Source organism: Myripristis murdjan, chromosome 13 (assembly GCF_902150065.1).
Source record: "Myripristis murdjan chromosome 13, fMyrMur1.1, whole genome shotgun sequence".
Lineage (NCBI taxonomy): Eukaryota > Metazoa > Chordata > Actinopteri > Holocentriformes > Holocentridae > Myripristis > Myripristis murdjan.
In genome coordinates this window covers 6,940,468-6,952,976 of record NC_043992.1, presented here as the reverse complement: position 1 = coordinate 6,952,976, position 12,509 = coordinate 6,940,468, and the positions used below count along the sequence as shown (strand labels likewise).

The window sequence follows — 12,509 nt, the reverse complement described above, 5'->3', positions numbered from 1 at the left end:
TCACAAAATATTTTGACTTTGTTAGATTCTCCAGAATCTTTGAATTAAATCTCAGATGCAGAGAGAGCTCATGTTTTCTGTGTTTGTCAATCTTTCTTTTAGGGGCGGTGAATGTGTCTGTGAGTGCTGAGGCTGTGACATCTGATCTTTCATGTAACAATGAGATTGTGAGCGTACCAGAGAGAGGTCGCATCGATGTGGTCACACGCTCTGTCATAGTAAAGGTAGGTGCCTTGACATCAAGATGACAAAGAAAACTATTCAATTCAGTGTTCATGCAATATTAGTCTTTGTTGCATCTGAGAGAGGTGAGACTGAATTTGACCGACAGCCTAGACATGACAGATATGGTCGCTGAAATTATTTTCCGTCTCCTTTCTTTTCAGCCTGAGGGAACTGAGGTCACAAAGGCCTACAACTGGTTGCTCTGTCCAAACGGTCAGTATGGTTTAGACCGGGCATCAGATGCAACAATGGTGGATTGTAATTTAGCCATTCACTGCTCCTCACATGTAACTTCATTTCATTTACCAAACAAAAGAAAGAACCCTTTGGTTCTCAAAGGAGTTCGTTCTAAAACTATTTTGAGGCCAGCAAAATTTGAATGGCAGTGAATCAGAGATCAGCTTCACTGAAATAACATGGTTGATGCAGTGCTAACCTGTTCTTGTCTTAAGTCTCTCTGAGATTTTATATTCCTGTTCTCATGCTCATGTTGTTTTTTCCTTTGCCTTCTTCATCTAGGAGAGACTTTGACAGAAGAAAAGGATTTAGTCCTGCCTGAGAACATCATTCCTGAATCTGCACATGGTTCACTGTCAGTGTTGGGTAAAGCGATTTAACTTAAATTTAAATGTTGCTTTGCTATAGTGACGTTCTCACGCTGGTGCACATTTGGCCTTTAGTAATGTGTTTTACGCAGTGTTGGAATGTTCCTGAGTGCATTTACTCAGGTACTGCTCTTAAGTATAATTTTGAGGTACTTATACTTCACAACCTGATGACGCTACAGGCGAAACACATTGTTCGCTCGAAATAAAAACTAAGTAAAGTCAACACTAAGGCTGAGCAATTTTATCAATTCTGCGATATATATCGATATTTTGTTTCCCCAGAAAGTATCGATTTTTCAGCCGCAAGTATCGATACATTAAGCCCCATTCAAATCCCCCGTGTTCCGTCTGGCACTCTGCTCGCCGCCCATTTCCCCTGTTCGCGTTGCAGGAGAGCGATTAGGTCAGTCAGCCGCTAGTGTCGATGTAGAGCATTTCTAGCAAGTTACCCGTCTAGATACTCTCTTTACACAGACGCCGACGTCTTTCTCTCCCTGTTTATGCAGTCAGAGCTAAGAGATTCAGGAGAGAGGCAGCAAATATAAATCCAGCACCTTCAATCCATGTCAGTGCGCTACAGCCGCGACATGGATTGTGTAACAAAGTGAAGAGCTGCCACTCCGCTCTATTTTCACTGGCTAACAGCAGCACACTGGCTTAGCTTGTCTATTCAGAGAAGAGGTATCACTTTGGCTTATTTTTCAATCTATGTTATCACATGCATACCACTGCTCATTCATTGGTAGCTGAATTGTTAGGTCTTTTTGATAAGTAATTTACATTTTTAAAATAATAATAATAATTTAACATATTGTTTAATTATTGGAGTCAAGCCAAACTAATTTTCTCATCACATCTTTGATTCATTTTGTCCAGCATTTGCAAACTGTAGACTCTCTGTCCAGTCAGAGCCATATATTGTGTAATTGATTGATGCTTTCAGTTTTAAGTTCAATTAATTCAATTCAAGTCAATGGAACACTCACAAGATGTCACTATAATCACTCTGTCCGTTTAAAATCTTTCAGAAAATGATGTAAGTGTATCGAAAAGTATCAAATCATATCGAATCATATTTTTGGCCGAATATCGTGATATATATCGTATCATGAGCTGAATATCGTGTATCATATTGTATCGTGAGATTAGTGTATCACTGCAGCCCTAGTCAACACGGTGTGCGGTAGCCTGTTACTCACTTTTCTGATTCTATAGACTATCCTGCGACCTATCAGCACCTGATCCGAGGCTGTGCATGGATATTTGGACTTGTACTTATACTTTACTTGAGTATTTCCAAGTCATGCTGCTTTATACCTCTACTCTACTACATTTCAGAGGGAAATATTGTATGTTTTACTTCACTACGTTTACTTGACATCTTAAGTAACTAATTACTTTTCAGATTTAGATTATTAATACAAATTATAAACCATCTAATACTTTATGTTTATTATTATGGGTTAAACTACACTGCAGTGTATGTGTAAATAAAATTAGCTCCATTTTTACCAGATGCAACATTTAAAACATTAATGCATCAATAATTAAAGTCCAATGAAACAATATATGATTCTGAAATGGGCCACACAGCATAATTAGTGTAAGAGTTAATTTTGACAAGGAAGTTAGGTAGTATATTCATATAAGTTTGTTTCAAGTGTCATTTATTTCCCTGCCACAAGATGGAGACAACTCATACAGAAATGTAGTGCAGCTGTACAAACAGGTCAGTCTGCAGCCTCCAACCAAAGGAATACAAAACTCACCCCCTCAGTGCAACACAAACCTACATGAGCACAAGAAACACCCACGGCACTGAGGTTAATGTTAGGGCAAGTGATGGGAGACCCCTCACCACGTTGAACAAAAACAACAAAGAGTAGTAATCCATCAAAGACATTTTGTTATCTTTTGTCAGCTGCAGTCTAGGATATTTTACATGGAAAATAAAAGCATACCCCAGGTGAGAGATGTTTTGTCAAACAAATTTATATATTTTAAATGAAGTATTACCAAATTTGGATGGATCAACAACACAAATCAGTACTTGTACAAGTCTGTACTTGTACTTCTGTCCTTCAGAGGCAGTGCTCCTTCATTCATTACCATTAGGCTAATTATGTGCCTGGTCGTAAAAGTCAGTATTTTTCTGCAGGTGACATCCTGGGCCGGGCCCTCAATAACCTGGATGGGCTGCTGAGGATGCCATACGGATGTGGGGAGCAGAACATGGCACTCCTGGCCCCCAATATCTACATCCTCGAATACCTGACAAACACAAATCAAATGACCAAAGCCATCGAGGAAAAGGCAACTGGCTTCCTAAACAATGGTGAGCGTCTGTTACTCTTAGACTGCAATGCAGAAGTGACATTACACAACCCCCTGAACTGAAATGATGTTTTACTTTGGAAAATTTTAATAGAGTTGTTGCAGCATTTTCACATTTTCATACCTCTGGCCTCATGTACACTGTTTATGTGCATTCACCACCGTCGTTTGTGTGCTTTCTTACTGCACCTGTACCTACTGCATTCAAGCAGGACTCAGGCAAAGGGTCAAGGTAACAGGCAGACAGATCAGCAATAAACTGGCAAGAATAAAGTAGGCAGTAAATTGGGATGATGTGGCCAAGTACCCAAAAATGATCGGTTATCCATTTGCACTCAAAAGTACCTAAAAATACCCGAAATAATGAAATTTGCTTGGGCTGTATAACCCTTTTGGGGTCTTTGTGGTGCCTTTGGGCTAACTGTTTAAGTAGTTTTGAGTAGTTATGGGCAACTGTTTGAGGGTACTTTGGGGTACTTTTGGGTACATTTGGGTAACTGTTGAACCACTTCGGTAATTTCATGAATAAATAAATAGCGCTTTTTAAAAATAATATTTTATACAGCTCTTAAGTGTACGTTGTAGTAATTTATAAAAGCTGTGAGTTATGCGAACAAGCCCAACAGCACTCCCCTTATTATGTTTGAATTTCAAGTTTACATTTAATTTAGAGCCCAAAATCATTGTTTAGTCTCACAAGACCCACAAGTTTACAGAAAAAACAGGACACCCCCAGACTTAATCCTTATAGGGGGCAAGAAAAAACTCCCCAAAACACGCACAGGTGGAAAAAATGGAAGAAATCTTGAAGACCACAGAGAGAGGAGACACACTTCCGTGCCAAACAGGTGTGTGCATCATCATGAACATGCTACAGTGCTCAGACAAAGCTAATAGAGAAGGATGCCTTCAGGATGAGTAACTGCACCACTTTATAATGTGACTGGTAGTAAGTCGCTCTGTCAGTTTTTGACATTAGAATTAGCAGTTCAAGTTACGACAGAATCTAAAATGGGAGGTCTGTATGTTACTACAGTTTTATGAATCATGTGTCAAGAGCCCTTAAGAGCACTGTGAGGGTGTCAGCAAAATGGCTGCTATCACAGGACTCCAGGAGGCCATATGGACTGGGTAAAATTGTGCAAATGTGCATGTTGATGGAGATCTGTGAAGGGAACACCCCTAAATGCAACCCAGGAGGTATAAACACTCCTGGTGGAATGAAATCTGACATCAAGCGGCAAAGGAAGGCGCCTCCACTTGGACAAAACATAGGAGAGCAGAGTAGCAGCTTCCCTGACAGCCTCTGCAGCGAGCTGAAGGCCATCTGCAGTCTCTGGAGTTTGAATTTGGCAGTTTCACTGAATGTACCTCTTGATTATAATTTCAAGATAATCATGTTTTCAACTTCATGCAGGCTACCAGAGGCAGCTGAACTACAAGCATCAGGATGGTGCTTATAGCACATTTAGAGAAGGATCAGGGAACACATGGTGAGAGTTAACATACTGTGCATCCAAAATACAACGTGTTGTTCAAAACACTAAAACTGAACATAAATCTTTTGTTGTTGTTTGTTGTAAGTGAATGTTTTGACCATTGTGTTGCCTATCCTCAGGTTGACCGCTTTTGTGCTGAAATCTTTTGTCAAGGCAAAGACTTTTGTCTATATTGACCCCGAAGTAATTGATCACTCCAAGACTTGGTTGGAGGATAAACAGCAAACTAATGGCAGTTTCCAACAGTTAGGAAAACTCTTTAACAACAGGATGAAGGTACGGGGGAGGAGGATGCATGAGGCACCAACAACCCCAGTTTCTTCTCATCACAAATGAGGCTCACTACCAGATGTCCATAATTCCACATTGGAGATAAAAAGGTCATTGCAGTGCATACATGTTTTCTCGCTACAGGGTGGAGTGAATGATGAAGTGACTCTCAGTGCTTATGTCACTGCTGCTTTGTTGGAGGCCAATATGTCAGTGTCTGTGAGTACATCTTATGCTGTTTTCCCACCCACTTGCACAACTGAAAGGACTTTTCTGTTAAGGTATACAGAAACCAACATGAATTCACAAACTGACTGATGAGCAGGCATGTTATTTGCTCTGCTGGGCCTGCTGGTGACACGAGACAGAAGGTTATGCGATCACCAAAATCACCAAGTTACATCATCTAACCAAAAGGAATGTTGTCATAAAATTTTAGCTGTTACAACTGCAGCTACTACCACCATATTTTGGCCTGTTGGTGGCGCTAGTCTGGAGGAAAGGTCATGGAGTCATCAAAACTGACGAGTCTCATCATCTAGCTAACATGACTGCTCTCATCAAATGTCATGGCAATGTTAACGTAGTTGTTGAGACCTTTGCAGTTAAAATAAAAAATAATTGCCTGCAGGTGGCGTTAGAGGAAAGTTTCATGGGGTTACCAAAACTTCCAAATCACCAAAGTTTATGTCAATCCACCAAATAGATTTGGCGATATGACCCTCTGGACCGAACTGCTGACCGACAGGCCGAGCAGCACCGTGACTATCGGCCGCCACTTTCCATCAAAGCAAAAATTAAGAAATCTTAGAGAAGCGACCAGATGCAAAACACAATGTGAGGTGCAAAGATGACATGTTTATGAAATCGTGGTCTGTCACAGCATTCAGGGATGAATAGAAGCTTGACTTTCCTCAACGAGTCCATCAGTAGTTTGGACAACACTTACACAACTGCTCTGCTGGCTTATGTCTTCACCCTGGCTGGAGACATGAAGACTCGTGCTATCCTGCTGGAGCAGCTAAACAAGGACGCTGTACACCAAGGTGAGATATGTACCTGTTGTAAAATATTGTTTTATTTCTGTCAAAGTATCCTAAAATGTGTCTTTTTCTGTTTGTGGCTGGCTGTTTTCAGGGGGTTTCATCCATTGGACTCAGAAGGCCACAGAGACATCTGATTCTCTGTCTGTGGAGATTAGCTCCTATGTGCTGCTGGCCAAACTCAGTGCCTCCTCTACTACTCGTGAAGAACTGGGCTATGCCTCTGGCATCGTCAGGTGGCTGGTGAGCCAGCAGAACTCCTATGGAGGCTTCTCCTCTACACAGGTACCTCGCAAACTGTGGCACATTGGAGTTTTACTTGTACAAATACTTTTCTTGAGCCAGTTTGATTCATTATTTGACTCTACATTTTGTAAATCTCTGCATTTTCTAAATTGTGTGAGAAAGAGCATGAACATACATTAACAACCTTGATAATTATATTACATCTTTACAAAGTAAAAGTGTTACTTTTTATTTGATTTTATTATCTATTGCTGAGGTCCAACATGGTGTGTATATGTGTGTGTTGTAGGACACAGTGGTGGCTCTTCAGGCTCTGGCTCTCTACTCTAGTCAGGTGTTCACTCCAGAAGGTTCAAGCACAGTGTTAGCCCAGTCTCCCTCTGGCCATCTGACGTTTGAAGTGGACCCAACCAACAAACTTCTCTACCAGGAGAAGCGGCTGAAGGATGTGGCAGGAAAGTACCACTTGGAGGTGAAGGGAACTGCATGTGTGGCAGTGCAGGTCAGTGGAGCAACTCAGTTCTGCCACAGTTGGTTCATCAGTTTCTTCTAAAGATTTATTTGGCCACATTTACATGAACACTGGCTGTGCTTGTAGGCAACTACCACTTTGCAATCCCCAAACATCAGCAACAAAGCATAATTTTTCTCTTCTTGGATACACAGTATGACTGGGTGCAGTGTATCGCTCAGTGTGGTTGCTAGGTAACAAGTGGCTCATCGGCTTTTCTGGGCCACTAAAAATTAAGAAGAGCAAAAAGAAAAAAAAAATCCTTCATTACATGATTTTGATTTAAATCGTCTAACTGATTGACTGTCACCTGTGTGTATTGGGGTAAGGAGAGGTGTGACAGAACAGGGCAGTGGACAGATCCTGCAACAGGACAAAATGTCAAGCGTTAAATTGCGTAATATAAATCTCTGCTAAGGATTTGTCACGTTGGGAGGTTTGCTGGATGGACCCAAATGCAGGAGCATGCAGGCATGAAGCTCAGAAGACAACACAATATTTAATGTACTCAAGACAGGTGTGGGAACTGGGAGGGGCAAACAAGACACAGGTGAAAACACTGAACACAAGAAACACAGAACCATGACGAGTGCGTGTGTGGTTCTGACAGCAGGCAGCGATATTTTACATCTTGTATGGAGCTAAGTCAAATTACATTTAACAAAGCCCAAATGAGAAAGTAAATTTTAGAAACAAGCCCAAAAAACAGCAACCAGTAGTCCTTTTTGGACTATTGGATAAGTCACACTGAAGAGACAGCGATGTGTTTCGACTTCCAGGTTAAAATGAGGAACGTGTGAAATTTTTAATCTCCGTGAAAACCAAACCTGCTGGTTTGATGCAGGAGAATTCAATAGGCCTCTCTCTGCACAGAACTTCACATGAACCTGGGCTGAAATCTACTTATGGCAATCAAAAACATTTTAATGAAAAACTACATATTTTAGTTCACCATGCCTGTAAGTGGTGGTCTACAGTGGTGAAAGTGTTTGTAGTGGTGTGTTGGTAGATCTGTTCTTGGATTGCTGAAAATTTTGGGTGAATTATTCCTTTATGGACAGTTCATCACCATGTTATCAGTTAACATTAAACCCATATTTGTAACCCTAAGATGGTGAAAGATAGACAGATGGTGAAAGCTAAAGGCGTTCCCATGTTACAGTCATGTGTTTAATATTGGAAGTAATCCAGGCACCTTCACCAGGTTTCTCAAACTCTGTACACATTTACCTGATCATTCCAACCTAGTTATGATGCTCACCTGCAGCCACACAAAACGGGTTACCTGCGTAACCACGTTAAAATTGAAATCTCTTTACATGTCGACACAGCTGATGTCACCTGTACAACTTCCATGTATTCCATGTATTTATTTCCTAGTTGGCTCTTCAATACAACATCCCAGTTGTTACTGATGACACCAGGTTCAGCATCCAGATTAAACCAGAAGCAGACTGCAGCAAAACATCTCTGAGACCTAAAGTTAATCTGACTCTGACGTCCCAGTAAGTAACAATCAACCATGAAGTCTACACTACAGTTATTGTAGACAGCTGTTCTTGTAGCCTTGTATTAAATTATTAGTGGGGAAGTCATTTACAATTGACATTTCATGCTCTATTGGATTTTATTTAAATCAGCAGGAGAAAGTAAAGCAGTGCTGCATACAATCTCACACTTTTATGGCTCTTCCACAGATATAGTGGAAAAGAGTCTACGACAAATATGGTGATCCTGGATATCAAAGTACTCTCTGGATTTGTCCCAAATCCAAACTCTTTGAGTAGGGTGAGTCATTGGAGTAGCAACTTTGTCCTCAGTGTTACTTCAGCATGTGTACATCCTCAGCTGAATGTTATGTCTTTGCAGCTCAATCGTGCTCATCTGGTAGATCGTGTTGAACAGGAAAAAGACCACATCCTGATTTACTTGCAAGAGGTAAGAGGAATGTGTGATTGTGTGACAGTGATGATTATCAGGTGACATCCTCCAGATCTGTCACTGATCATGTCATCCATTTTTTTTTTTTGCCACACAGCTGTTGCCTGGAAAACCCATACACCACAGCTTAGAACTTGTGCAGGAGCTTCCGATGCAGAACCTGAAGCCAGCGGTGGTCAAGATCTATGATTACTACCAGCCAAGTAAGCAGATACACAATCATTTTATGCAGCCTCTCATATCTATTACTGAATGCCTGATCTGCGAGACCGAGAAGCTCTCGCAGCAACTTACCCAAGAGTTGAAAAGCAATCTTTTGGGAGAATCGGATAGTGCATCTGTACAGGAAGTAAAAAGAGACAAGGAGTAGGTCTTAACCTCCTCTTCTGCTAATGTAACAGTCAATAATCACCGACAAGAAAGCACATAAACACTGTCAGAGTGGAGCCACATGAAGACGTTTTTTGGCAGGTTTGTGGCTGTTGTGAAACTTGTAAGAACTTATGGAACACATCTGGACAGGACACTTTGGCTTGTTTTCTCTAAGGATTTGGCAAAAGTTTTTTACATTGAGGTGACATGGAACTCAACACTAGCTCAAATTACTACACTAAATATGTGGAGGACTCAGTTGTAATTGTCATTTTCATCATGAAGGAACAAATGAAATAGTTATATAACAAGTGAAAAAGAGAGAGTTAATTGTGTCCAGCTCATGTTGAAGAGCTGTCCTATAGAAACTACTACACTGGAGAAAATTAGTGGGTAAAAACTGCTCCTGAGCCGAGAGCTGTGGGCATGCATTGTTCTGTAGCGCCTTCTGAAGGGCAACAGAGTGAACAGATGGTGGCCAGGGTGGGATGTTCTTGGCAGTGTTGGTAGCACAACAAGCCCAAAAGCAATAGCACTCCCAAGCAGACATTGTCTGACCCTGCTGAAGGTGATTAAAGAAAGACAGTATTGTCTAAACTCTCACCTGAGGAAGAGATGCTCTCAGTGAGTGTGCATCCAAAGTCTTCCCACTGAACAACCTCAACCCCAACTGCTGTATGTGAAGCAGATATACTAGACATGCCTCTTTCACTGATGGGGCACAAATGAGCCAATTCTGCAGATAATAAACATTTGTCAGACCCTTTGCTGCTGGCAGAGCAAGGACTGCATCCATTCACTTGGTAAAAGTCTGTACTGCAAGACAAATTCTGATGGGTGGGGCCATGAACTTGTAAGCCTCCTCTTCAAATACAAACCAGAGAAATTTCATTGGGGTAGATGTCTGGGGGTCTGGAAGTATGCATCCTTCAAATGAAGGGTTGAGAATCACGGGCCCCCACACATTGCTTGGATGATTTGTGCAGTGGAAAGCACACAGAGTTTTAGCTGCTTTAACCACTGATCCCACTGAGACACTTCTTCTGCCTCCTTAATAGGGTCCTTCCCACTTTCATTTGAGGCATGGGGTTCTCCCAGTTGCATCCTTACATGGTAACACCATGGCTGTTAGCATGGTATCCAAGGCCAAAGAGGTCTAATGACTCTGGCTCTGTTCTTTAACATAACCCCAAGGCCCTGTATCTGAGGTGAAATGGACTACTCAGGTACATAAGAGGAAGAGGTCTGAACAAGCTCAGAACAAGAACACATGGCATCCAAACGGGCCAAGAGCAAACAGGATGCTGGAGTTGATCCACTATCTTTTCAATGTACTCCAAGCCCAGACAGTGTATGCAAGATGTACTCTAGCTATGTGCGTCTCCAGTGGGAATGGCCACCCCCACATGTATCACAAAGATAAGACATGGGAGGGCTACACAAGGCTGCAAAAACTGAACCCTTTATGGAGATTATCAGCCTCTTTAAAGAAAACATGCTAGTTCCAAGACTGCCCTGTAAGGACTTTACGCCACAGCAACTGCAATCCAGATTAATATGTAGTTTCCAGTACACGTGGTATACAATTGTCAAAAAGGTAGTCCTATGGAGAAGCTAAAGAGCTGCTGCAGGCTGACAACCTTTGAGAGAAATCAAATGGCAAAGGTATGGAAAGCCCATTCAGTACTGACTTGTATTCTCCCAGTTTAACAATTCTCCTCCTTCCTCTCAGGCGACCAGGCTGAGACAGAATACACCTACTCCTGTGCCGCAGGTAATACCCCAGATAACATACATCAACACTTGAAACTGATTATGTAATATTGCATATGCAAGCCATCATAAGTCTCTCTTAATGACCTGTATTGGTCACCAAGTTGTCCTCACAGTCAACAATTTTGCATAAATCCATCATGCATATTTAATGTTTATATAATGACTATGCAATGAATTAAGTCAACTTTTGTCATAAGTCGATTATTAGATACAGATTTTGAGATTTAAGTTGATGATGTAATTTCATTTCATTTTATTTCATTTGCAGCATCTTGAAGAGGAACGAGCGATGTGACTGACTCCAACAAAAATTCAGAATAGATCGGCATGTTATTAACCATGTGTGTGCTTTGTTTTCCTCCACATCCACTTTTGTGTAAATGTATGTTCACATGTAGCATACTTATTAGACCTATGGTTGAATGTTAGAACAATAGTGCAGTTCCTTCCAGTTTTTAAACTTTCTTTTAATTTGAGTGTATGTAAAAAGACCACTAGCTTGTTTGTGACCCTGTATGATTGAATTATCACAGGAAACACTAGAGCCACTCTTTATAAAATAAAAATTATTACAAAATGTAAGAGTTTCAAAGGTGATTCTTTTAAAAAATGGTATGTTGGGTATTTTGGGTATGTTCATTTTGATTTGATTTTACTAACTGTATTTGAATGGAGCTAATAATTGCCCTCTCTGACTCAACCCACTACACTCCTGGCTGGCCTGGAGGGGTTTCTCTGAGGCAGGAAAAGCAGTGAGACTGAGCAAGTAGTCTCCTACAGTGGACTGAATTTACTTTAAACTACATTTCTCCAGCTGGCTGATCTAATGTCACACCATTTGGTGTTAAGATAAGATAAGATAAGATATTCCTTTATTAGTCCCACAGTGGGGAAATTTCCAGTATTACAGCAGCAAAGTGGATAGCAAAATATGAAATATGAAAGTCCACCAGGTGATTTCACTGATCACCTCACCTTCACGCAGAGAAACTCATCAGTGAAATCACCTGGTGGAGTTTTTGGTTGGGATGGAAACCTTGTGCACAGAAACTGTGCACAAGGACAAGGAAGGTTTTTCTGTCAGAGGTTTTTGTCAGGAAACAGGGTGAAGTTTCACATTATTGTCATGACACACAGACGTGACAGTGAACATGGCACTGACAAAATATTTCTTTTTTATGTTCTGTTTTCTGTCTGCAAGGTATCTGCTCTCTCCAGTAACCGCATCCTGACATTTTGAAGTGATTGTGTGTGGGAGCTTTTTTGTCTATGACATAATTACTACTGCCAATGTTCCTTATGAATATGCTCATTTCACATTTCATAACGTTAACATCAGTGGCATGAATGTCTCTTGTACTGACATGAGAGATCATGTGAGCACGAGTTGCACTGCAGGGGTGTGTGTTATACAAAGTCTGCAGAGTGAAGTTTTTCCTGAAGCAAGTGTATTTTAGCCAACTCCTGCTTCTCTTCGGTGTCTGTCTCAGTCAACTGATGGCTCCTGTGCTTACTGCAGCTTGAGATAAAGGAGGCTGGGTCATTGGCCTAGTGACACAGTACCTTTCACTTCCAGCACTACAGAGTCATGATCAAGCCATTGTCGGACAGGCCGTGCTTGGCTTAGTTGTAGTGTTTTAAAAATCAGCAGGCTTGCGACGTCATGCTGAGACTCTTTGCAGAG

At 41.2% G+C, this 12,509-nt stretch overlaps 1 protein-coding gene across 1 annotated transcript in view; it reads left to right on the top strand.

The window, feature by feature from the left end:
• LOC115370474 (alpha-2-macroglobulin-like) overlaps positions 1–12,046 on the top strand; it is a 29,675-nt gene extending 17,629 nt beyond the window's left edge. The window contains exons 22-37 of the mRNA XM_030067501.1: positions 103–224; positions 387–438; positions 745–828; positions 2,992–3,168; positions 4,585–4,660; positions 4,786–4,942; positions 5,081–5,155; positions 5,820–5,982; positions 6,074–6,264; positions 6,515–6,727; positions 8,117–8,241; positions 8,434–8,524; positions 8,606–8,674; positions 8,775–8,880; positions 10,782–10,823; positions 12,027–12,046. Of these exons, the coding sequence (XP_029923361.1) occupies positions 103–224; positions 387–438; positions 745–828; positions 2,992–3,168; positions 4,585–4,660; positions 4,786–4,942; positions 5,081–5,155; positions 5,820–5,982; positions 6,074–6,264; positions 6,515–6,727; positions 8,117–8,241; positions 8,434–8,524; positions 8,606–8,674; positions 8,775–8,880; positions 10,782–10,823; positions 12,027–12,046 (1,763 nt within the window). The remainder of the gene's footprint in view (positions 1–102; positions 225–386; positions 439–744; positions 829–2,991; positions 3,169–4,584; positions 4,661–4,785; positions 4,943–5,080; positions 5,156–5,819; positions 5,983–6,073; positions 6,265–6,514; positions 6,728–8,116; positions 8,242–8,433; positions 8,525–8,605; positions 8,675–8,774; positions 8,881–10,781; positions 10,824–12,026) is intronic.
• The last annotated feature ends 463 nt before the right edge of the window (positions 12,047–12,509 follow it).